A 25,370-nucleotide genomic window follows, 5' to 3' on the forward strand; every position below is an offset into this window, starting at 1 on the left:
ATAAATGTCTATGCGCCGAATACCGGAGCCCCCAAATATATAAAACAATTACTCACAAACATAAGCAACCTTATTGATAAGAATGTGGTCATTGCAGGGGACTTTAACACTCCACTTACAGAAATGGATAGATCATCTAGACACACGGTCAATAAAGAAACAAGGGCCCTGAATGATACATTGGATCAGATGGACTTGACAGATATATTTAGAACTCTGCATCCCAAAGCAACAGAATATACTTTCTTCTCAAGTGCACATGGAACATTCTCCAAGATAGATCATATACTGGGTCACAAAACAGCCCTTCATAAGTATCCAAGAATTGAAATTATACCATGCATACTTTCAGACCACAATGCTATGAAGCTTGAAATCAACCACAGGAAAAAGTCTGGAAAACCTCCAAAAGCGTGGAGGTTAAAGAACACCCTACTAAAGAATGAGTGGGTCAACCAGGCAATTAGAGAAGAAATTAAAAAATATATGGAAACAAACGAAAATGAAAATACAACAATCCAAACGCTTTGGGATGCAGTGAAGGCAGTCCTGAGAGGAAAATACATTGCAATCCAGGCCTATCTCAAGAAACAAGAAATATCCCAAATACAAAATCTAACAGCACACCTAAAGGAAATAGAAGCAGAACAGCAAAGAACCCCAAACCCAGCAGAAGAAGAGAGATAATAAAGATCAGGGCAGAAATAAACCATATAGAATCTAAAAAAATGGTAGAGCAGATCAACGAAACCAAGAGTTGGTTTTTGAAAAAATAAACAAAATTGACAAACCTCTAGCCAGGCTTCTCAAAAAGAAAAGGGAGATGACCCAAATAGATAAAATCATGAATGAAAATGGAATTATTACAACCAATCCCTCAGAGATACAAACAATTATCAGGGAATACTATGAAAAATTATATGCCAACAAATTGGACAACCTGGAAGAAATGGAAAAATTCCTAAACACCCACACTCTTCCAAAACTCAATCAGGAGGAAATAGAAAGCTTGAACAGACCCATAACCAGCAAAGAAATTGAATCGGTTATCAAAAATCTCCCAACAAATAAGAGTCCAGGACCAGATGGCTTCCCAGGGGAGTTCTACCAGACGTTTAAAGCAGAGATAGTACCTATCCTTCTCAAGCTATTCCAAGAAATAGAAAGGGAAGGAAAACTTCCAGACTCATTCTATGAAGCCAGTATTACTTTGATTCCTAAACCAGACAGAGACCCAGTAAAAAAAGAGAACTACAGGCCAATATCCCTGATGAATATGGATGCAAAAATTCTCAATAAGATACTAGCAAATCGAATTCAATGGCATATAAAAAGAATTATTTTTTTATTTATTTTTTTTAATGTTTTTTTTTTTTATTTATTTTTGGGACAGAGAGAGACAGAGCATGAACGGGGGAGGGGCAGAGAGAGAGGGAGACACAGAATCGGAAACAGGCTCCAGGCTCCGAGCCATCAGCCCAGAGCCTGACGCGGGGCTCGAACTCACGGACCGCGAGATCGTGACCTGGCTGAAGTCGGACGCTTAACCGACTGCGCCACCCAGGCGCCCCAAAAAGAATTATTCACCATGATCAAGTGGGATTCATTCCTGGGATGCAGGGCTGGTTCAACATTCACAAATCAATCAACGTGATGCATCACATTAATAAAAGAAAAGAGAAGAACCATATGATCCTGTCAATCGATGCAGAAAAGGCCTTTGACAAAATCCAGCACCCTTTCTTAATAAAAACCCTTGAGAAAATCGGGATAGAAGGAACATACTTAAACATCATAAAAGCCATTTATGAAAAGCCCACAGCTAACATCATCCTCGATGGGGAAAAACTGAGAGCTTTTTCCCTGAGATCAGGAACACGACAGGGATGCCCACTCTCACCGCTCTTGTTTAACATAGTGTTGGAAGTGCTAGCATCAGCAATCAGACAACAAAAGGACATCAAAGGCATCAAAATTGGCAAAGATGAAGTCAAGCTTTCGCTTTTTGCAGATGACATGATATTATACATGGAAAATCCGATAGACTCCACCAAAAGTCTGCTAGAACTGATACATGAATTCAGCAAAGTTGCAGGATACAAAATCAATGTACAGAAATCAGTTGCATTCTTATACTAACAATGAAGCAACAGAAACACAAATAAACTGATCCCATTCACAATTGCACCAAGAAGCATAAAATACCTAGGAATAAATCTAACCAAAGATGTAAAAGATCTGTATGCTGAAAACTATAGAAAGCTTATGAAGGTAATTGAAGAAGATATAAAGAAATGGAAAGACATTCCCTGCTCATGGATTGGAAGAATAAATATTGTCAAAATGTCAATACTACCCAAAGCTATCTACACATTCAATGCAATCCCAGTCAAAATTTCACCAGCATTCTTCTTGAAACTAGAACAAGCAATCCTAAAATTCATATGGAACCACAAAAGGCCCCAAATAGCCAAAGTAATTTTGAAGAAGAAGACCAAAGCAGGAGGCATCACAATCCCAGACTTTAGCCTCTACTACAAAGCTGTCATCATCAAGACAGCATGGTATTGGCACACAAACAGACATATAGACCAATGGAATAGAATAGAAACCCCAGAACTAGACCCACAAATGTATGGCCAACTAATCTTTGACAAAGCAGGAAAGAACATCCAATGGAAAAAAGACGGTCTCTTTAACAAATGGTGCTGGGAGAACTGGACAGCAACATGCAGAAGGTGGAAACTAGACCACTTTCTCACACCATTCACAAAAATCAACTCAAAATGGATAAAGGACCTGTATGTGAGACAGGAAACCATCCAAACCCTAGAGGAGAAAGCAGGAAAAGACCTCTCTGACCTCAGCCGTAGCAATCTCTTACTCGACACATCCCCAAAGGCAAGGGAATTAAAAGCAAAAATGAATTACTGGGACCTTATGAAGATAAAAAGCTTCTGCACAGCAAAGGAAACAACCAACAAAACTAAAAGGCAACCGACGGAATGGGAAAAGACATTCGCAAATGACATATCGGACAAAGGGCTAGTATCCAAAATCTATAAAGAGCTCACCAAACTCCACACCCGAAAAACAAATAACCCAGTGAAGAAATGGGCAGAAAACATGAATAGACACTTCTCTAAAGAAGACATCCGGATGGGCAACAGGCACATGAAAAGATGCTCAACGTCGCTCCTTATCAGGGAAATACAAATCAAAACCACACTCAGATATCACCTCACGCCAGTCAGAGTGGCCAAAATGAACAAATCAGGAGACTATAGATGCTGGAGAGGATGTGGAGAAACGGGAACCCTCTTGCACTGTTGGTGGGAATGCAAACTGGTGCAGCCACTCTGGAAAGCAGTGTGGAGGTTCCTCAGAAAATTAAAAATAGACCTACCCTATGACCCAGCAATAGCACTGCTAGGAATTTACCCAAGGGATACAGGAGTGCAGATGCATAGGGGCACTTGTACCCCAATGTTTATAGCAGCACTCTCAACAATAGCCAAATTGTGGAAAGAACCTAAATGTCCATCAACTGATGAATGGATAAAGAAATTGTGGTTTATATACACAATGGAGTACTACCTGGCAATGAGAAAGAATGAAATAGGGCCTTTTGTAGCAACGTGGATGGAACTGGAGAGTGTGATGCTAAGTGAAATAAGCCATACAGAGAAAGACAGATACCATATGGTTTCACTCTTATGTGGATCCTGAGAAACTTAACAGAAACCCATGGGGGAGGGGAAGGAAAAAAAAAAAGGTTAGAGTGGAAGAGAGCCAAAGCATAAGAGACTCTTAAAAACTGAGAACAAACTGAGGGTTGATGGGGGGTGGGAGGGAGGGGAGGGTGGGTGATGGGTATTGAGGAGGGCACCTTTTGGGATGAGCACTGGGTGTTGTATGGAAACCAATTTGACAATAAATTTCATATATTGAAAAAAAAAAAAGCTATTCAGTTTCACTCACTTTCTCTGCTCAACCATCTCTAAAGTTTCCATATCCTCTCAACTTGTGGGAGCCTCATATGCTAAGTTAAATATTCATTTTTTATTAATGTATCCTGGGGTATTAAGTGAGCAACACAAAACACAATTTTAGTTAATAATACTACCTTGATAAGGACAACCTGACTGTGTCAGAAGCCCTTAGAAAGAAAAAACCATGATGGGTTAGAGTTCTTTCTTCCCACAGTGGCAGTGGGATAATGGTGTGCTGGCACGCATACATTTTATGGAATATGTTTTACAACATCAGGAGAGGAGTGGGAAGAAAGAAGTCAAGGTACTGAGGGGACAGAACACGTCTCTCTTCTCTCTTGTGATTCCCTTCCACGTCCCATCCAACAATTTCTCTCCCAGAAGAGCAGTCAGGGAGAGACCAGTCCTATTTCCTTGGGGTTAGATAAATGCAAAAAAAAAAACCCCAAAACACACACACACACACACACACACACACACAAAACAAAAACCCTTAAGACACCTCCTCATGATAGAAACAAGTTCATAGCAGAAATTGATAACTATCAGCATCAAAGAAAGGGTTTCAGGCTTTAAAGGAAATATTATCATGCCGACATGGTTAATTTCCTGTCTATATCTAAGCACTGTGGTATGCTTTGAAGTGACAGCTTCTCCCTTTGGGGCTGTGTTTCCCTAACAGGCCATTGATACATGGACCTCACCATGTGAATACTGGGCGCCAACATAAGCGATGCAGGGGCGGGCGGGGGGGGGGGCATCCACATACAGAAGCGTACAGACAAATAAGCAGGAAACAGAACAAGTGGGACACAGAAGCCTGGCTTGAATTTAGGCATCACTGTGACTTCCTTTCCTCTCTTCATTTGTCATATTCAACTACTGCAACACTTCCATTTTTACAGCTTATCACACAAAAGCCAGCTTTCTTACCTGATTGCTACAAATACAAGGGTATGTTGACTGTCTAGACAAGAGGCAGAACTTGCTCCTTATGAGCGTCAAGCTTGACCATTTATCCTGAATTCAAGTACTGTGTTTGGAAAGGCAGTTTGGAGACTCTGAACTCAAATCACTTCAAGTCTTTTACTTAACACCTCACTCTAATCTCACAGGGCAAGCATTTCATGCCTAAAGAAAAAGTGACTAGGTTGGTTATTACCACTGAAAACCTTAAAAAAAAAAATTGGTTACATTAAGACGGCAATAGCTAGAATATTCTAATAGGAAAAGGTAGATGAACCAACTTCTGTTTCAAATTATACTGAAAAGAACCCTGATGCTTTGAAAGGAGTGAGGACTCATTTTCAGCTTCTGGTTTCATCTCTCTCTCTCTCTCTCTCTCTTTTTAATGTTTATTTATTTTTGAGAGAGAGACAGAGACAGAAACAGCACAAGCAGGGGAGGGGCAGAGAGAGAGGGAGACCCAGAATCTGAAGCAGGCTCCAGGCTCTGAGCTGTCACCACAGAGCCCGACCCTGGGCTCAAACTCACGAGCGGGGAGATCATGACCCGAGCCGAAGTCAGAGGCTTAACCGACTGAGCCACCCAGGTGCTCCTAGTTTCATCTCTTGCTGTGCTGGCAGCTAGAAATGGGCTCTGGATGCTCTGTGCCCAGATTCATGCAGCTGTTTCGGGGAAAGCTTAATGAGGGTCTCAGGCAGCATGGACAGCATGCTCTAATAAGCTCTCACAATAAAGTGAAAATAAAAGGAAGTTTAAACTACTGTGTAATATCAGAAGTATACCGTCCATGCTACAACCCTTAATGACAGCCAGCGGAGCACTGGATCCTCGCAAGACAATGGGCTCACCCCGGAGCCCTTATGGCGCTAACTTCCAGTGCTACCAGTAACCACAGGTTACATCCATGGGCTGGGTACTGAAATCCACTCAATTTACACCTCTCAAGTACCTGCCATGTGCCAGCCATAGGGCTGGGCTTAGGATTCAAAGGAGAATGGTAGAGTGCATGCTTCTGGAAGCTTACAGGTTATCAGCAGATGCATTCAGTTATTAGGCGCTAAAATACCCCGCGATAAGCAGTAGGGGGAGGTACAAGGTACAACAGAAAACAGAGGAATGACCCCTAAACGGCAGAGTGTGCCCTATTTAGGTAAAGCGTGGAGGGTTTGTACAGAGAAAGACGGGGGACTGGAAAGGGAGGGAAGCTGTAGGAGATATTACATGTGGAGAGAATAAGGCATGCAAAAGTCACAAGGCTTTTAAATCGCGAATGTCCATGAATGCCCCCTTCTATCGCATCATGGCCGCGATCATCTTCCTGTGCATGACAAAAGAAGTAGGTATAGAAACAAGTAGATGTGGAGAGGTGTTAGATACGTCCTCTCCCTCCATCAGTCCTTCCCAGGTTTCCAAGCTCAGCCTGGAAATCTCTGTCCTACAGGAACATTTTTTCAGACCCAATCTGAGATGCTCTCTGAAGAAGACATCCATATATATATCTGCCATGACGCTCATCTTGCACTCAGATCACAATTTTTATATATGTTTGCCTTGTTCCCTATCAAATAAGACTTAATTAATTTCACAGGTGTTAAGACACACTGACAGCCTTTCTTGATCTCAGTAGTTGTCAACAGAAGGTCCCACACTGGCATGTCACAGCAGTTATCCGGGTGACTCTGATGGTTGGAAGCATTCTGACTTCAGGGATATTAAGCCATGAAAAACCGTGCACCCTCAGTCACGAGATGGGGTCACAACAATGATGAATCTGAGACGTACAGTGATGGAGATAACCTCCCCCTTTACATGAAAATAGCACTTTTACACACTTCTGTGGGTAATCTACACCTATTTTAGAAATTCATCTTGAATCGGGTACTGAGAGCTCTTCAGTCATAAGTTCCTCCTTTGAGATATTTTTCCAAAAGAAATAAACATATGTGTATAATGACAGGAACAATTCACAGTAGCTAATCCATTAGTAATATTTACAGTGTGCCCATAGACACTCTCCTCGGCACTAGAGACAGATGAACTCTCACAATGGCCCTATGAAGTAGGTCCTATTTGGAAGTTGTGCCCATTTTGTGGAAGAAGAAACTGAGATCCAGGTGACTTGTTATAGGTACACAGGCAGGAAGCAGGGAAGTACAGACCTTCTGCCTTTTGTTGGCATTCCTTTTTTTTTTTTTTTAACGTTTATTATTTTTGAGAGAGAGACAGAGAGAGAGAGAGAGACAGACAGAGTATGAACAAGGGAGGGGCAGAGAGAGAGGGAGACACAGAATCAGAAGCAGGGTCCAGGCTCCAAGCTGTCAACACAGAGCCCGGCTACAGGGCTCGAACTCACGAACCCGAGATCATGACCTGAGCCAAAGTTGGATGCTTAACCAACTGAGCCACCCAGGCACCCCCTTTAGTCTGCATTCTAAACCATGATACTTACTCCCTCCAAAGCTGTCATGTTTATCCTAGCACTGTTTATAGTAACAAAAAATTGAAAACAATCTAATTTTCTAGTAATGGAGGATTGGCGAAAAGAAATGGGTATAATCACACAATGGAACATTACATATCATCTAAAAGTGATATTATAGAAGAATATTTAATGAACTTGAAAAACATTAGCAATGTCTTCATTGTAAAAAAGTAGATTTAGGGGCGCCTGGGTGGCGCAGTCGGTTAAGCATCCGACTTCAGCCAGGTCACGATCTCGCGGTCCGTGAGTTCGAGCCCCGCGTCAGGCTCTGGGCTGATGGCTCGGAGCCTGGAGCCTGTTTCCGATTCTGTGTCTCCCTCTCTCTCTGCCCCTCCCCCGTTCATGCTCTGTCTCTCTCTGTCCCAAAAAAAAAAAAAAAAAAAAGTAGATTTAAATGGTACCACATGATCCAATTTTAGCAATATATTCGAATGAACTAGATGAAACTTGTTAATTTAGGTCACAAGAGGCCAAATATCAGCAACTGTATAATGGCTGAACCTAATATCGGGGGAGTCAGGGAGAAGAAAGAACATGACAAAGGCAGAAAGACAGACACACAGACAGACTTAGATAGATAGATAGATAGAAAGATAGACAGATAGACAGATAGATAGACAGATATTGAGAGGCTCTATGATCAAATGGCACCACTGGGGATCTCTGGGTCTTAAGAATATGCTTGACATTACCTTCGTTCATTTAGATTAACCACCTTTTCTAAATTCTCTGCAATCATTGTACATCCTTTTGGCAGTATGAGAAAAGCAAGCAAAAAATGATTTTCAAAGGGTTCAATCTGCTGAGCCTTTGTATCGTGCCAGATTCTGTGCTCCATGCTTCAGACACCACTTTCTGGTCCTCAGAGCAATCACAACAAGGTGGGTCATCATTATCATCTTCAGCACACGGAGGATATTTAGGATGAGACTCTTTAGGTAAAGTGTCCCAAAACACCAGGCTGATAGGGGTGGCATCCGTATTCAAAGGCCAAGCATTTTTCATGAAGCCATCCTGCTCCTGAAGGAGTGAAATTATATATTTTGCTTAAACATAATATCCCACAATTTCACCAGATATGACCCATGAAGGCAGGGCAGCAAATGATAAAACCTGTCACTGAGCCACCCCATGGGGTCAGCCAATGACTCACTATTTAGGGGCACTGGAACTAGGAAATTACCTCAGTCGTGAGAACATAGTGAAAATACGATTGAGGAGATGTCATATCTGAAGAGCTTCTGTAAGTTGATAATGATTCTATGCAAACAAAAAAACCAATAAGCTCACTGTGAAAATGGTATTGATGTCAACTAGCTTTAGGAGCACACCAAACTGAAAACTAGACCCATGTGGCACATGGCCAGCGTTCGTGGTCTGTTTGGTAGAGGAATGGAATCGATCATGAATGTAGATCCACATTCCACAAGGAGACCAACGGGTAAAACTATCTCAACACGTCTGGGAACATTCTCCTCTCCTGACCCACTTAAAAAATTTTTAATGTTTATTTTCTGAGAGAGAGAGAGAAAGAACAAACCAGAGAGGGGCAGAGAAAGACAGGGAGAGACAGAGAATCCCAAGCAGGCTGTGGGCTATCAGCGCAGAGCCCAACACAGGGCTCGAACTCACCAACTGTGAGATCGTGACCTGAGCCGAAACTAAGAGTCAGACGTTGAACCGACTGAGCCACCAAGGCGTCCTTCTCCTGACCCACGTTAAACCCTCAGTCCAATCTCCCCTTCAAAGGATGGGAAGAGAACGAAGGGGTTGTAAGATACATCAAGTTTCAAACATGTGTCAGCCTTATGCAGCTATTTTATTCAAATATCACAATAACTCAATGCCACAGGTATAATTATTCCAACATATCATGTGCCAAATTAACTCAGATGATAATTTGCTCAGTCACTTAGCATTCAAGTGGCAGTGGCAAGGACTCAGCTGAACCTGTCAATGCCTCAAAGCTGTGATCTTGCCGTACCCCATCAGGCCATCCCAGGCAACTAATGCCCAACGGTGACAAAATCTGCCATCAGTGCACATTCGCGGCTTCTCCCTGATTTTCAAAGGGGAACATTCTAAGACAAAAACATCTCACAGATGTTTGAAAAAAATTTTTTGGCCTAAAAATGATATTGGCCAGGCTTTAAAGTGTTAACAGCAGTTTCATCAGAATGGTTTTGATGCAGAATATCTCAACATGTCCACAGACACCCATGTATTGACAAAAACGTGGCATTAAGAACATTCTTCGAACAAACAGCAGATAGTTTAGTAAATCTCACGTCTTTGTGTAGAGAAAGAATAAAAGAAAGGAGCACAATGAGAGATACACAGAAATGCCAAGTTGAGAGATGCTTTGGAGCAAAGAACAAGGGCACATTAACACATTGCCTCAGCCACAACATTCCTCAACAACAACAACAGAAAAAAGGAAAGGATGAAATCATTTTTCCCTTAGATTAAGGAGTAATGTTTACCATCAAGTTCACCTTGTTACAGACCTTCATCAATCACGAGCTGGCTCAAGGAAGGGTATAATCATTCAGCATCAGACAGACCTGGACCCCAGCTACTGTCACTTCATAACCATGGAACCTTGAGCAAGTTCCCAAACTTTGTTCTACTTAATTCTCTCTCTGTCACATGGGAATGGTGGGACATACTAATTACACAAAACGTACCTTTGGTATGTGTGACACAGCATGGATCTACTATAGCAGAAATTTTATTCCATGGTCAGCACATTGGAATATCCCACCCCAGTAAAAAAAAAAAAAAAAAAAAAAACAAAAAAACAACAACAACAACAACAAAAAACCACCCTAGAGAAACATCCTCCAGCTGTACATAAAGCTAGAATAACAGGCCTGTCGTTGGTTTGTACTGTCTGCCTTGCATGAATCATTCATGACAAAAGGCACAACTTGGTTCTCCCAATATGAATTTCAAAAACAAATTGCCCACAAACTCCGCAAAGTAAAAAACGAGGTGGGGTGTCATCCCTTTTGACCATTTTCATAAAGCCAAATGGAAAAAGCTCAGGCCTGCAGTGAAACCCAGTGCCAGGTGACATCCTATTTTTACTTGCCAGATAGAAACTGGATTTAGAAACTTCCCGCTTGCGGATGACCAATGTGCCCAGAGGGGTAGGCAGGTACCTGGAGGCCAGAAAAGTAAAAGGAGGAACCAGGAAACAACGCATGAACTCCTGAGTAATCCTCCCCTTCACATAAAGAAATAGGTGGCCATAAATAAAACCTACAGAGTCTTGCCGTATTACTAGGCACCAAAACCACTGACTTGATCTTGCCTCAGCCTCTCTATGCCCACTAAGACAAGAGAAGCAGCCTTGAAACCCACACTGAACTTCAAGATGCTTTTCTAAAGCGACTGGGTCTAAATTACAGAGAACAACAGAAGTGGCCAATTCTGTGCACTTGTGTTAGGTCTAAACCAATCCCAGATGAAATGATGAGTGGCCTGCATTTTGTTGTTGTTTTATTTTGTTTTTATTTGTCTTGGATTTGACCTCTAGTATATAAGAAGTCAAATCGTAGAACCACATGGGGTTTGAGAAGCTTGTGGATACATCTGTCCCAGACACTTCCAGCAGGATAATATATGGAATCTGGGAACTAGGCTTTATCATCGGGAAAGTGATGTCAGCTTATAATGTATAACTACCCTCACCAGGGTTGCTGATTGAAGAAACTAAGACTAAGTGCCCTTAACATTTAAATGTCAAGCATCTTTTAGGATACATTAGTCAGCCATACTGACTTGAAAATGCATTTTTGTATGGTATTTTGCTGTAATGTTCACCATTGACTTTAAACACAGGGAAATCTGTGACTAGGAGAGAAATTAACAGGGAAGACGTTCAGCCCTTCACATTCTAATACATATAGACAAAGCACAAGTAAGTCACTTTCAGGAAAATCGCTCTACGGAGTTTCATAAGCGACCAAAATAAACTTCCACTGTCTCAAAGGATAGCAAAACATGGTTCTTCTTGAAATATACACCCTTTCTTCCTAAGCTCTGGTTCCCTCAAGTTCTTTTATCTCCGTGTGATTTCATTCCCTTCGCTTCAGGCTAACAAGGCTATGGTATGTCATTCCCTTTGTTAATGTAGAAGAAAAGACCCTCATTCAAAACATCAAGTGCTTTAAAAATAAAACAACTTTGTAAAGCTTCTCCATCCATGAAGAAGAACAATAAAAATGTATTTTCCAGATCCTCTGAAAGCACTAAAACCTCACGTCCTTCACATGTCAAAAAAGCCACTGGAGAGCTGACAGAGAGCCAAGGATCACTGTGGACAACCACCCAGTGCTGTTGATATTAATATTATTCAGTGGCTGAGAGAAAACCTTTATTCTTCTTTTTTTAAAAAAAAGTTTGTTAAATGAATTTTCAAAGCATGAAATATCATTTTAGAACTGCAGCGAATGCTTATCTCAAATTATGAAGCAGAAAAAAAGGGCGTGAAATGTTTATTATTTAATGTGTCTAAATATAAACGTTGATGTCTCTCAATGAAAGCATATTGATGACCCTGTTCACGGTGCAGGAAAATCTCAAGGCTATAAACGGTAGGCTCGGCTTAAGTGAAGGATTTGGGGGGATTACATTGATCCACTGAAGTCAAAAGAATAATAAAAACCTCAGGAACCATTACAGGGTGTCTTGCTTTACAAAGTCCTGCCATATTTTTGTTCTTTTGCTCATGTATTTTTTCATGAAACATATATTAAATATCTTCTAAGGCCACGACGTTCTGTTTGTTGGGCCACGACGTTCTGTTTGTTGAGGAACACACACTACCTGATCCTGCCTGACATGTTCCATGTTTGTTGAGGAACACACACTACCTGATCCTGCCTGACATGTTCCACAGCAGGATTTCTTGATCTGCTGGAGGAGACTGGTCCCCAGTGAGACTTATCGCAAAGCAGGCGTGCTAGGTGTTACAGTTCACAGGATGCTCGAGGGACACAGAGGATCTATGTTATGTGTGTATTGAACCTTCGGGCAGAGGAAAGGAGGGATGGGGAGAAGGTTTCCAGGCAAGGTGAGGCTTCGGGGGAGCACCGGAGAGTAAGCACTCGTCACCACCACTGTGCAAGTACTAAAGCTCTTCATTCCGGAAGTGAGAGTCAAAGGGCGGAAGCCTTAAATGTTTGCTTAAAATCCCACAGTGAGGAAACTAGACCCCAAGCCCTCACTGTTCCCTGGATGGTCTGGAAAATATAATACAGTTTTCTTGGGAAAAAAAAAAAAAACACCACTTTTTTTTTTTTTAGCTATGGGAGTCTACAAGTAATACTGTAACAAAGGCCCATGCACACACAACCTAGAATTAACAGTTGGGAATGCTACGTCCCCTTTGCTTCATCATTTGATGCGAGAAATAAAATATTAGAGATGAAGTCCCCTTTGTCTTCTCTGTGCCTGGTTCCCAGGTCTCTCCCTGCCCCTTCCTCAGAGGTAACCGCATGATTTTAACCTGCATCCTGCTAGTCTGTGTGTGTCCAGAAATAATAAACTGTATCATTTCATGTACTTATTAGTTTTACATAGAATGTATACATCACTGTGCATCTTGCTTTTTCTACCCTGTCTGCTGGTATTGAGATCAATTAATATCACACATCTGCTAGCACAGAATACCGTATATCAATTTATAGGAATGAATGGCTACATAGCATTCCTCCATATTAACAGCCTCTAGCAAACTTCTATTTTCCCTTATTCATGGCCATTATCTGTTGTTGCCAAATTCTCACTGTTGCAAAGATGGAAAGAATAGATCGCCCAGTTTAAGCAAAGCAAAGGTTTCTGCAAGGTCTGTAGACAAATGACAAAGGAGTAGGAGTAAAATTCCAGGATCCTATGGTGTACACAAATTAGAATTTTACTCTAGAGACAGGAAAATTGCTCTCTAAAGTTACTCTGCCAATTTACCCTCATGGGAGCGGTATAGGGAATCTTCCTTTCACATCCTTGCCAACATGCGGTGCTGACAGACTTCTTAACTTTTGCCAATCTGATGGCAAAAAAATGACATCTTGTTCATTTACTATGCACCTCACTGATTACGACAAAGAGAAGCATATTCTCATAAACTTATTAGCCGATCAGGTTTCCTGGTCTCTAAATTATCTTACTGTGCTGCCTATTCTAAAGTTGAGGGGTTTTTCTTATTGAGTTGTGGGAATTCTTCATGAATTCCATATACTAATCATTTGCTTTGTACATTGCAAAAATCTTTTCCCATCCCTGCTTCTATTTAACTTTGCTTAAGACATTTTCTGTCTTGAAGAAGTTTCTCACTTTGATGTGGTCGAATTATTCTGAGAACTAATGGATAACATGGATAAACCTGATTTATGTATTACTAATTTTACAACATAAGGTTTTTTTTTTTTTAAGGGGCTGCTTTTCTTCAATGTATGAACAAAACTTCACAGTTTAGATACCAACATCCAGTGCAAGCAGTTCCATTGAAATTTAAACTTTCTTTGGAAGTTACTTTCACTAGTTTTGTGGAATAGTAGTGAGTAGTAAAACATTAGGCTTGCACAGAGGTTTAAGATGATTCTATCATGTATGATTCAAGAGCCAGGCTTCTCTTGGAACCTCTTCTATTTTATTCTATTGGAATAGTCTTTATCACTTATTACTTTCTATACTTTTAAAAGAATATTTCAGGGAGAGAGTGTGGGGAAGAGGGACAGATTGAGAGAGAGAGAGAGAGAGAGAGAGAGAGAAAATCTTAAGCAGGCTCTACGCTCAGTGTGATCTCATAATCCTGGGATCATGATCTGAGGCGAAATCAAGAGTCAGACACTCAACTGACTAAGCCACCCAGGTGCCCCTACTTTCTTTGCGTTTTTAGTTTAAACATGGCAAATGTGATTAATTTCTCTAGTATACAGGTACAAATGTTCAAACATTTGTTAAAAATGTTAAAAATCAATGAAGTTGTCGATGAATTAAAAGATGATTTTGACAAAAGAAAGAAAAACACAGTGACGGGCCCCTTTTCTTGTTTGCCTTGAAGAAACTTTCATGTGTTTTAAAAAATTCTCTCATACAATCGCAAACAATAAGAAATCATGTATAATTGGTGAAAGATATGGGACTACGTAATACACCACAGCACTTAAATATTTTATACAATTAACAACATAACTCCGTAAGATGAAATGCATGTAGTTCTACTAAACTCAAGTGTCAGCACACCCATTTTACAGGTATGGTGACAAATAAGGCTCCGGGACCGCCTAATACATATCATTATTTCACTCTCAGCAGAACAGCCAGGAAACAAACACATTTGTGCTGTCAGAAACTGGTTGCTGTGTGATTGCAAATAATTTGTAGTCTGAATTTCTTTGCCTAATTTCTTACTGCTCCTACTCCATTGTGGTACACATTTAACTAAGTTCCACATTGTCCTACAAAATCCCCACCTTGAGAAATAATACGTGGAAGTTTAGATGGCAGAACCGTTCGGCATTACCTGCTGAAATGAGGGCTGACTTTCAAACACCTTTCTTACTCTTGAGGCCGCTGTGTCAGAAGCCTCACCCCTCTACAAGTAGTAACCTTGATGTTGGTACTATAGCTTTCCCTCTCCTGAGGCCAAGGAGCTCCCACATCCCCATTGCCTAATAGTTCATGAAAACCACATCTACTGCATGTCACCTGGCTTCTATGATTTCACTGCAGGTGACTGTTTATGGACAAGGAATCTTCTGCTAAGTCACCAAGGAAGAATGGGCCCCCTCTACACATAGCCAAGAGCCACAGGAACCCAAACTATCTTAAGGCCACTGAAGGGAAGAACCCTTCATAGGGTCATACCCTTTCTCTAGAAGACTTATGGTTACTTCCTTCTTAACTTCTCTGGATATTTTGCTTATATATTTGGGCACATAGATCCAATCCCTGTTAAACTGAAAGCTCCTTGAACAAAGAGTCGGAGTCTTATTCATCTCTCATGTCTTGCTTTTATATCCATTACTATTCCTGGAACATTTATGCCTTTATTCCTTCCTTTCACAAATATATATTGAGCATTACTGTGTGCCCAGTACTGTGCTGGACATTAAGTGAGCAAATTAGCTACAGAGCAGTGAAAACAACAGACAAAATTTTAGGGGCCCTACGTCCCAGAAGGAAAGACAGTCCCAAAACAAAAGAAAACAAAACAAAATATTTTCAGTGCCATAAAAAAAATTAAAAAGGAGATGTGATCAAGAATCATGGGGAATACTCTTTATATATAAAGGTTGGGGAAAGCTGAGACCTGATTGGCCTAAAGAAGACAGCCACATAAAGATCTAGGGAGAAGAGTATTCCAGGTTGAAGGAAGATCAAGGGCAAAGGGAGAAATGAAACCAGTGTGGGGACACCTGGGTGGCTCAGTTGGTTAAGCGTCTGACTTTAACTCAGGTCACGATCTTGCAGTCTGTGGACTCAAGCCCCACGTCGGGCTCTGTGCTGACAGCTCAGCGCCGGGAGCCTGTTTCGGATTCGGTATCTCTCTCTCTCTCTCTGCCCCTCCTCTGCTCGCACTCTCAAAAATAAATAAACATTAAAAAAAATTTTTTTTGAAACCAGTGTGTCCCATGAGAGGAAGGGAGAGGGCTGGGTAGTACGATACCCAGAGAGAAAGTGTGATGACAAGGGATAGATGGCATAGGGGTGGGACAGGTCAAAAAGAGCTTTGGCGATGATTCTATCATGGGAAATACTGGGGAGTTCTGTTTTATAGAACAGTTTTGCAAGGTCACTCTGGGGTCACTACAGAGAACTGACCCCAGTTGGGCCCAATTAGGTGTAGCATCAAAGAGGCTATTGTGTGAGCACCGATTAAAAGAGGGCAGTGACATGGATTGGAGAGGTAGCACTCAGGTCATGATCTCACAGTCTATGAGTTCAAGCCCTGTGTCAGGCTCTGAGCTGTCAGCACAGAGCCTGGAGCCTGCTTCGGATGCTGTGGTTCCCTCTCTCTCTGCCCCTCCCCCACTTGCGCTCTGTCTCTCTCTCTCTCAAAAATAAATAAACGTTAAAATTTTTTTTTAAATAAAAGCTTAGATCTTGTTATATTTTGAGGTTGAACCACGATTTTCTGATAAGCAGATGTAGAGGGATATTGAAGAAAACCAAAAGAAAAAAAAAAAGGAAACACATGAATACATGATACGGAATGGAGTTTAGTAACATGACAGCCAAGCCTGGTCTTTAACAGCCAGCGCGTGTGGACTAGCGCAAGTAACATAAACATCTACAGTGTTCTCAGTAAGCCAGAATGTAAACCAGACATGAATCCATCTGGTAAGGACATCCACGTTCGGAGGTTGAGAATAATGCAGGAAACTGCACCAGGGCTCTGTCTGGGGGACCTCATGCCCAGCAACTGTGGACAGAGAGAGGCTTCTGCTAAGCAAGGGGGTGGCCCCCCGGGACTAAACAAGATGTCCACAACGAGCGTCTCCATCCACTGTTCCACCCACACACTGAAGTCTAGTGGAAGCCACATCTGTCACACAAAGAATTGCAAGTAAGTACCAGGTACAATGCTGAGCAGGGAACAGCTACGGGGTCATCTAATCCTCATGGTTAGGTCATCTCATCCTTATTTCAGCACGAGGAACGTGAGGCCCAGAAACAGCACCAAAAAGACAGCAGCCAGGACTCCTGCAATTCAGCTCCAACACGGGGTTTAGAGGGAGCAGGGGGAGGAGGTTCCCTGACCCTCCAGAGAGAAACCAAGAACAGCCCAGTTTTCAGCGTCCTGCGGAAAGGCAAAGTCCGCATTTTGTGCTCGTGACCTCTATCGCAAGATGCGGGCAGTCCATCAGCGAAACTGCCTTCAGGCGGGTCTGATGAACCCTTCCCAGCTCCGTCCTTCCCACCTGTCATCAATGCCCTGCCCCCACACCAGTGAGCCCAAAAGATCTCCTCTTAGTCCTGCTGCTTCATCAACCCGATTTCTAAAGTAATTCTGACAGCGCGATTGGGCATGTTAACGACTCACTGTGAGGACTGGGTTCTGAGCGTCTTCTCTTCCCAGACACCATCGATCCAACTATTGTGTCCAGTCGATAGAGCTTTGCAGCAGACCTTGCTGGGGAATAAGCCAGCTTTTTGTGTCTCACGATTTCTGGCTTGTGCTATCCTTCAAATGGATTCCCCAATCGGAATATCCCGCAGGCAAAGTCTTATTACTTACTCCCTGCTGCACAGCATGCCTGCTTTATATAAAAGGTTACCAGTGTTCCTAATGTTGTACCTGAAAATGTTTGAGCTAGTCTTGCCTCCCAGGCATATTTTTACTGCTTCCAAGTACATTTAACCAGAAACGCTATCGGTGGCTAAATAAGCCCCAGTTTCGAATTTCTGAACCGAAATTAGTTTCCATGTTTGCCTCTACTTGGTACTCATTTCAGAAGCCTGCAGAACAAGCTTTGAAAGCTATTTGCGGGCTACTGGTTGATTTAGGGCTCTCCCTTGCATCCTGGAAGTGCCCTATAGCCAGAGGAGAAACACATTTCTCTATAGACGTTTAGAAAAATCATAAACAGGATTATATAGATTGAGAGAACAAATGTGTTACTGCTACTCATGCAAAAGCTTTAAAGGGTTTCCAAAACAAAGAAAGGTCTCAGGGATTGCACATATGTAAGTATTAGAGAAAACCACACATAAAATCACAGGTTGGAAAGGGATTGTAAGTATAATCTGCCCAACATTCTTAATATTATAAATGAGGAAATTAAAAATTACAAAATGAGACCATCCAAAGGGGTGTCATTTAAAATTCATCATCTCTGAAAGTGTGCCTTTGACATCTCTCAGAGTGCTTTTCTTTTCTTTTTTTTAAAATTATTTTTGTTTATTTTTGAGAGAAAAAAGACAGAGAGACAGAGCATGAGCAGGGGAGGGGCAGAAAGAGAGAGGAAGACCCAGAATCTGAAGCAGGCTCCAGTCTCTGAGCTGTCAGCACAGAGCCCGACGCGGGGCTCAAATCACAAACCACAAGATGACGACCTGAGCCGAAATTGACGCTTAACCGACTGAGTCACCCAGGTGCCCCTCAGGATACTTACTTTCACATTTGTCTGGTGCCGTCAGCCCCTGCCTCCTGCTCTCATTCCTCTCAGGCCCACGGACCCTTGACACTTTAACCAAACCTCCTTTCCAATTTCACGAGGCACTGTACCCTTGTGGTTAAAAAGACTGGCCATAAAGGGGATGTGACTATGCCTCCACCATTTAGTAGGTGTTTAAACTGAGACAAGTCATTTAATTGTTCGGCACGTCTGTTTCTTCATCAGTAAAATAGGAACAAGAATTGTACCCATGTCACGTCTGCCACGAGTATTAAACGTGACTCCTATAAAGCCCTTGCGGTGATGCTGTGCACATACCAAGGACGCAAGGACTATTACAGTCATCATCATCATCAATATGACCCAACTCCGGCACCCTTTCATGTCGGCAGATTGTCTCTGTTGCCAGTTTACCCAAAGAAAGGTCATCAGATATGAACCCCCTCAAGCTCTCCCCACCTTTGCCCACTAGCTCCCTGATTCTACACACCTCTTGATATCTCTGCCAGCCCTTCTTTCCTCTTCATGCCATATCCAGTTCTCACTCCCATACCCAGTGCCATTTTTGGCTTTCTCCAGCCACCTCTGTTCTGTGTACCCGCCTCGAAGCCATGAGCTCTGTGAGGCCAGCGAAAGCTCCACATGGGTTTCCTTATCCCCAGCATCCAATACAGTTCCTTGCACACAGCAATCACTCAATGAAAGTTCACACCATGAACACGCGGATGACCTTCATGGAATCATACAGCTCATTCAATCTAATTAAATAGAACAACCATTCACTCTGCTCCAACCACATGCCAGGCACAATGGAGGCTAACGAGATTAATAACACACAGCGCCTGCCTTCTAGGAGTTGTTTTTCATGCCCTGAAAGAGGAAGAGGGATAGAAGATTGATGAAAGGATGGAGAGATGGATGTTGGGGGGAGGAAAAGGGAGAGGGGGAAGAGGAGGGAAGGGAGAGATGGAGGTAGGTTAGATTGATGTCATATAGGCTAGGGTATGCATTAGAATGTCAATAAAAGTAAAATATGAGTGAGGTTTTTTTTTTAAATCATTTAATCAAATTTTAAAAGAAGCAGTATGTCTGAGTTCAGTCAAATAAATCATGATTTTACTCCAGGGGAAGAAACTTTGTACAGTCTTCTGACACACTTGTTTTTTTGTTTTTTTTTTTATACAGAGAATACATTGAGATCCAGGAAGACTGTCTGTACATCACAGACAGGAATCCATCCGTCCATGGACAAAGTAAACGGTCAGATTAAATCTCCAAGGGAAGCCTTTGTAAACCTTCACCTGTGAAAGTACCTGTTCCTTATTCTACCACGTACATTAGTAAAGAAAAAAACACACACACACAGAGATAGCTGTGTGTGACAGGTATTGATTTACTGCCATCTGATTATCTGGAGTGAATGATCCTGATTATCAGGCAGAAATTGGGTTGCACAATAGGATAAAGGAGAACCATGTCTGGAAGCCAAGAGATTCTGTGGGTTCCTAAGAAGTATTTCCACGCCCAGAAGTAAAGGTCAACAGAGAAATCAACCAAAAAAAAGGGGGGGGCAGGACAACTAGAGATTCAGATCCTTCAAGGGGGATAAAGATTGAGGTCGCTCCACCAGGTAAAGAACCCCAAGCAGTTGAGGTGTGAGGGAGGAGGGGGAAAATACAGAATGAGGGGTGGAAAGAGGAAGCCGTATGTACAGTTATAGCCTTGTAACAAATGACAGCAAGGAGGCCTGCAGCAGTTTTTAATATCTTCCATTTGTTCTATGCATGTGTTTGTTTGTAGATGCTATTTTCTTTTTTCCCCTCTCTTTCCACTTTATCTTATTTTATATACAAGTGGTTCTAAGTCAATTTTAGTCCAGCAAACACAATATTCAGTGGAACCGTGACAGAATTTGAGGAAAAATTCATGTCATCCATAATGGCTATGTAACCGTTCGGTCTTGTATCTCCTCACTTTGGAAAGAGAGTGAGGATGTTTTTACTTGTAAGACGGAGAGCTGCATCTTGTTAGGTGGAAATGGAGGGTTGTTTCCTTGACGTACAAGAATTCACATGTGCGTACACATGGGCAGAGAGGAGCTCAGTAACCAAAGGACTGGGTGTAACAGTAGTTATCACTTTATTGGCTCTCAGTGCTAAATTTATCCATTAACCTGTGCTCTACAAAAGACAATATAGGCCCTTTAGTTTTACTTTGCCAACTGACCAAATGTTAAGCAATCTGTAGAGGGCGCTAGAGAGACACTGCAGGAGGAAAGTTCTCTTTGGCCGTTCCAGCCTGCTAGCTCAACTGACTCCTACAGGGCAGGTGGCTTCTCCAGCACCCTGCTCCTGCCAAGCAAGCACAGGGGAGGCACTTCTGCAGCATCCGGCTCCGTAGCACCTACATCTTGCATGGTGCCCAGTTTCTGCAACACGATCAGCTTCTCCAGCCCAGCTCCAGGCTCCCGGAAGCATGGGCCACTTCTCAGCACCCACCTCCTACACTAGCAGGCCAGCTAGCTAGGGGCTAGCAGCACCCGTCAGCCAGCAACTTCCGCTGGCATCCCTCTGGGCCTTTTCTGTAGCAGAGCACGTCTCGTAAGACACTTCTCCACAAACAGCTTTCCCAAACATCCTATAGTGCAGATTTCTAGCAAATTCCAGAGGGCAGATGTCCATCACGTTCTACCAGAATAGTATAGCCTCTTGCCGCTCAGTGAGCTGTGGCGTATCTTCTCTAAGAACATCTGCATCCCAGCCCTAGTGGGGATTCCTTTTGGACATCCTGTCTCAGCCCTAGAAGTAGTGGCTGCTCCTTAAATCTGCTATTCCTGTGTTCTTTCGAGTGCTATTAATTCTACTAGCCAATTCTTCATTACTCCAGTCCCCTGTTATAGTTAACAATGTTTCATAAACTTCCCTGTGTCAATATGTCAGTTTGACAAACTAATGGTAAGATATTAACAAGGGGGAAAACTGGATACAGGTATATGGTAACTCTCTGCCATCTTGCAACTTTTCCATAAATCTAAAACTGTTCCAAAATAAAAAAGGCTGCTTAAAAAAAAGTTATTGTCGTTTCTGTCTCCGGATTGGACTCTGACCGATGCAAGCAACTAGTCTGATTATCAAGGCAATCATTTTATGGATCTAATATATATCATCCAGTGTGTTCATAATAATAACCAGAGAGGAGGGGACAGAGAAATAGAATCTTTGGAAATGAGGTCATATAAACTGTGCTACTTAGTAGATTACTCGAGTGTGCGTTTTGTTTCAGGAATTATTTGGCCTAGAGTAATTAAACTACACACCTTCTAATAAGTGATATTAAAGTCACTGCTGCAGACAAAACCCAGGTAACAAGACACAGCGCTCTAGCTCAGAACAGCATTTTCTTATGTGCTTAAAAAAGGTATCAGAAATGTTTTCCTCAGAGCACCTTTGAAGACTGTCTGTATTTATTTATGCTTTTGTTCATTTTAAAGCCAAAACGTGAGTGGTAAAGAATAGACTTAACCTTGCGTCAATATCGTATTCTAGGACGGAAAGAAGAGGTGTCCTCAGAATTCTAGAAGCTTCATGCAAAAATCAGTGAATTCCAAAAGAAAGCAACAAGTTACGTTTTAGAAGGCCTCACCTCCAAAATAAGGCAACAGTTTGTTTTCTAGAAGGCCTAAATCAGTTCTGGAAAGTCTGAAACTCATGTAGCCTTTTCTTCACACAAACACTCATCTGGTCTGTTCTCTCAGCTTGAGGCAGGCATAGTTCTTGGTAAACTAACTCTGAATAACCACTGCAACATACTTGCCAGGGAATTAGTAACAAATCTCACTTTTCAAATATGTCCACTCTTTTCATTGCCACTAGTTTATATAATAAAGTTATTTTTCTTCAAAATGTGTAGGCGCAACTGATTTTTAAGCTGGAAAAGTTAATGAAAGCGACATTGCATTTGAGGTCAGTCGGCCAGAAAAATGGCTGTGAGCCAAATCCCACATCCCAAACATTTGCCTCTGCGGCATGTGAACAAAATGCCCACTTTCCTCCTGATCTCCAGCAGAAGCAAAACAAAACCCTGCAAGACAGTTATCCATTGGAATTGGAAGCCTTTCAGGGGCAGAAAGACACACACACACACACACACACACACAAATGCGCGCGCGCGAGCGCACACACACACACACACACACACACACACACATACACACACACTCCCTGTTGAAGATACAATAAAAAGGCTCTTTCACACAGAATGTTCTGTGCACAGGCAGCACAAGGGACTAGTCCTGGAAATGCTGTTTTGGGGACAGCCAAGAGATCACAAGCCTAAAACAAGTAGTTTCAACAAGATAAACAGTAATCTCCCTGATTCCAATCATAAGCAAGTAAGAATTCTTAAAACCGTTTTATCCAAATGGCTTGAAATCCCTTCGAACTAGTTTCAGAAAATAGTAATGTATGAAATGAGGCTGAATTTGTGCTGTCATCCGATCCTGCTAATTTTTAAAACTATTCTTTCCTTTCTCTAAACGTAATACTTCGGGCATTAAAATTCAGTTGCACTTTGATTCCCCCTCACGTTTTTCAAAGCAAAAGGGAGTACGAAGAGACAGGAAGTAGCCACAATTACACGCGCGGCAACGAGCTAGCCAGAAAACCAAAGTTTTAACTGTGAAATTTAGAAGAGCAACTGTATTACATGAAATTCCACTGCCTAATCCTCTTAATAAAGAATACTAGGTTTTAAGTGCAAGCTGTTCATAGTCCAAAATACCATTGTTAGAATTATAATTCTAATTATAAAATTATAGAATTATAGAATTCTATATTATAATAATTCTAATTATAGAATTATATAGAATTATAGAATCTAATTCTAATTATAGAATTATAGGATTATAATTCTAACATAATGGACACAAATTATATACCATATTACCATTTGATTCAATACCAAAATGTTTGTGAATTTTCAGTTATGACCAATATTTCTCCCCAATGTTTTCTGAGCGAGTACTGATTATTTGCATACCAGATATCAGAGAAAAATAAACATACTAAGCACTGAAAATATCAATTTTACTTCTGATTTAAAGGCAACAAGTGATAAATTTTAATCACCATGGAAGTAACCTTGATCAGTCAACATGTAAAAAGAGCAGTTAGGACATAACAGTTATGTTACCACAACAGCTTTCCTGAACCAAGGAGCCTAAATTCTGGAACACATATTCATATTTACAGAAGTACCAGCATCAGACTATTGACATCTTGCTAAGGACCTTTCTTTATCCTCAATTGACAACAGTTCTGAACATAATATATACACTGATGTACAAGAAACTGTCTTCATGAGTTGGACTGGGAACCCACACCATACTCTGCATAGGCAACAAGAGGGAAACCCATGGTTCAGGATAAGCTGCAGACACGGGGGCCCATGCAGCAAAAACACTCCGAGATGGACAAGAACAGGTGGAAACTTACCACTAGAGCAGTTGGTCCCACCCCAGCCAGGCTCACACTGACAGGTGTTCGGAGCAATGCAGCGACCGTGGACACATTTATCAGCACAGTGGGCTGTCAGAGAGAAAATCAATCAAATAAGGAAAGTTGGCACAAGAAGAAAAAAAAAAAAAACCCAACAACACAGCTGTTTCACATCCCAGTCTCAAGTATCACTTAAAAACAACATGCATGCTTGACAATTTCCTTCAATCCATTCCTTGGCCCTGTCAGGGTCCGCTGTGCAACCAAACAATTCCCCTTCTGACTGTGAGATCTCCAAGTAAATTCCTTCATTTCTACGATTTCATTCTACGACATGCTAAATTAGGAAAGGAGTTGCAAGAAAAACTGCCTCACCCACATTTTTAAAAAAATTATCAGTGACTACCGAATATATCCTCTTTGTTTCAGGAGAAGCATACATATGGGTTCAGGAAAAAAGCCCCAAAGGGAGATAGTGGGACTCCAGAGCGACAGAGCAGACCCCAGGGTATTCCCTTTCCATAATACCTTCCCTGGAAAGCAAAGTCAAATTTCTTTGGGTGCACGTTACTCCCAACTATGACACAGCAGAACGAGATGCCCTTTTCCTATTAACAAAAATATTCAAAAAATGTCACTAAGGTCTTCAGGGATTAGTAAATCTCCATTTCTGTTTCATTAGTAAATGTCTTAGGTGTGGCCTGACCCGTGGAAGTAAGGGTTATCACCGCAAACATGAGCGGACAAGTAGACTGACATTTCCAAAGCAAAGGTCTGTAGCCTGGTAGAAAGGAACATCAAATATATTCTGTGCCAAACATAAGCATTACCTTCAATGTTAGCGCTGCTCACTTTGATTAAACACCCTTTAGAATGGCTGGATATATGAGTAATTGCGAGAAAAACACGGTGTAGTTTGGGGTTCAGGTATTCCAAAATTTTATGTAAGGATGGGATGGAATAAGGTATCCTATGCTTTACAGATAAGTTTTATTAACTCACGTCTTATTACAAAAGTAAAACATATTTTAAACCAATAAGCAAAGTAAACCTACCTATGGTTCCATCAACTGGTAACATTTCTACGTATGGAGACACTCAGGAAATTTTCCCTATATATTTTTCTCCTCAAAGAAAAAAAAGAATCTTAATATTTTTCAATTTTCCTTTCCATTAATATAAAGGTAAAAATCTTCCCACATCATTAAATATTTTTCATGTGATTTAGGCACAATTATGTGTATAGTTTACATTTGTATATATACTGTATATACACTGATATACATAGTATATATTTATATAT

At 41.5% G+C, this 25,370-nt stretch overlaps 1 protein-coding gene across 2 annotated transcripts in view; it reads right to left on the reverse strand.

The window, feature by feature from the left end:
- The window catches only part of MEGF10 (multiple EGF like domains 10), a 187,649-nt gene that overhangs the window by 74,054 nt on the left and 88,225 nt on the right, over positions 1–25,370 (reverse strand). Inside the window, exon 5 of one of the 2 annotated variants that reach the window (XM_058737309.1) lies at positions 24,065–24,157. In XM_058737309.1, coding sequence (XP_058593292.1) covers positions 24,065–24,157 — 93 coding nt within the window. Of the gene's footprint in view, positions 1–17,497; positions 17,584–24,064; positions 24,158–25,370 lie in introns of those variants that run through there. The other variant, XM_058737318.1, reaches the window with a different exon arrangement.

Source organism: Neofelis nebulosa, chromosome 1, assembly GCF_028018385.1.
Source record: "Neofelis nebulosa isolate mNeoNeb1 chromosome 1, mNeoNeb1.pri, whole genome shotgun sequence".
Classification (NCBI taxonomy): domain Eukaryota; kingdom Metazoa; phylum Chordata; class Mammalia; order Carnivora; family Felidae; genus Neofelis; species Neofelis nebulosa.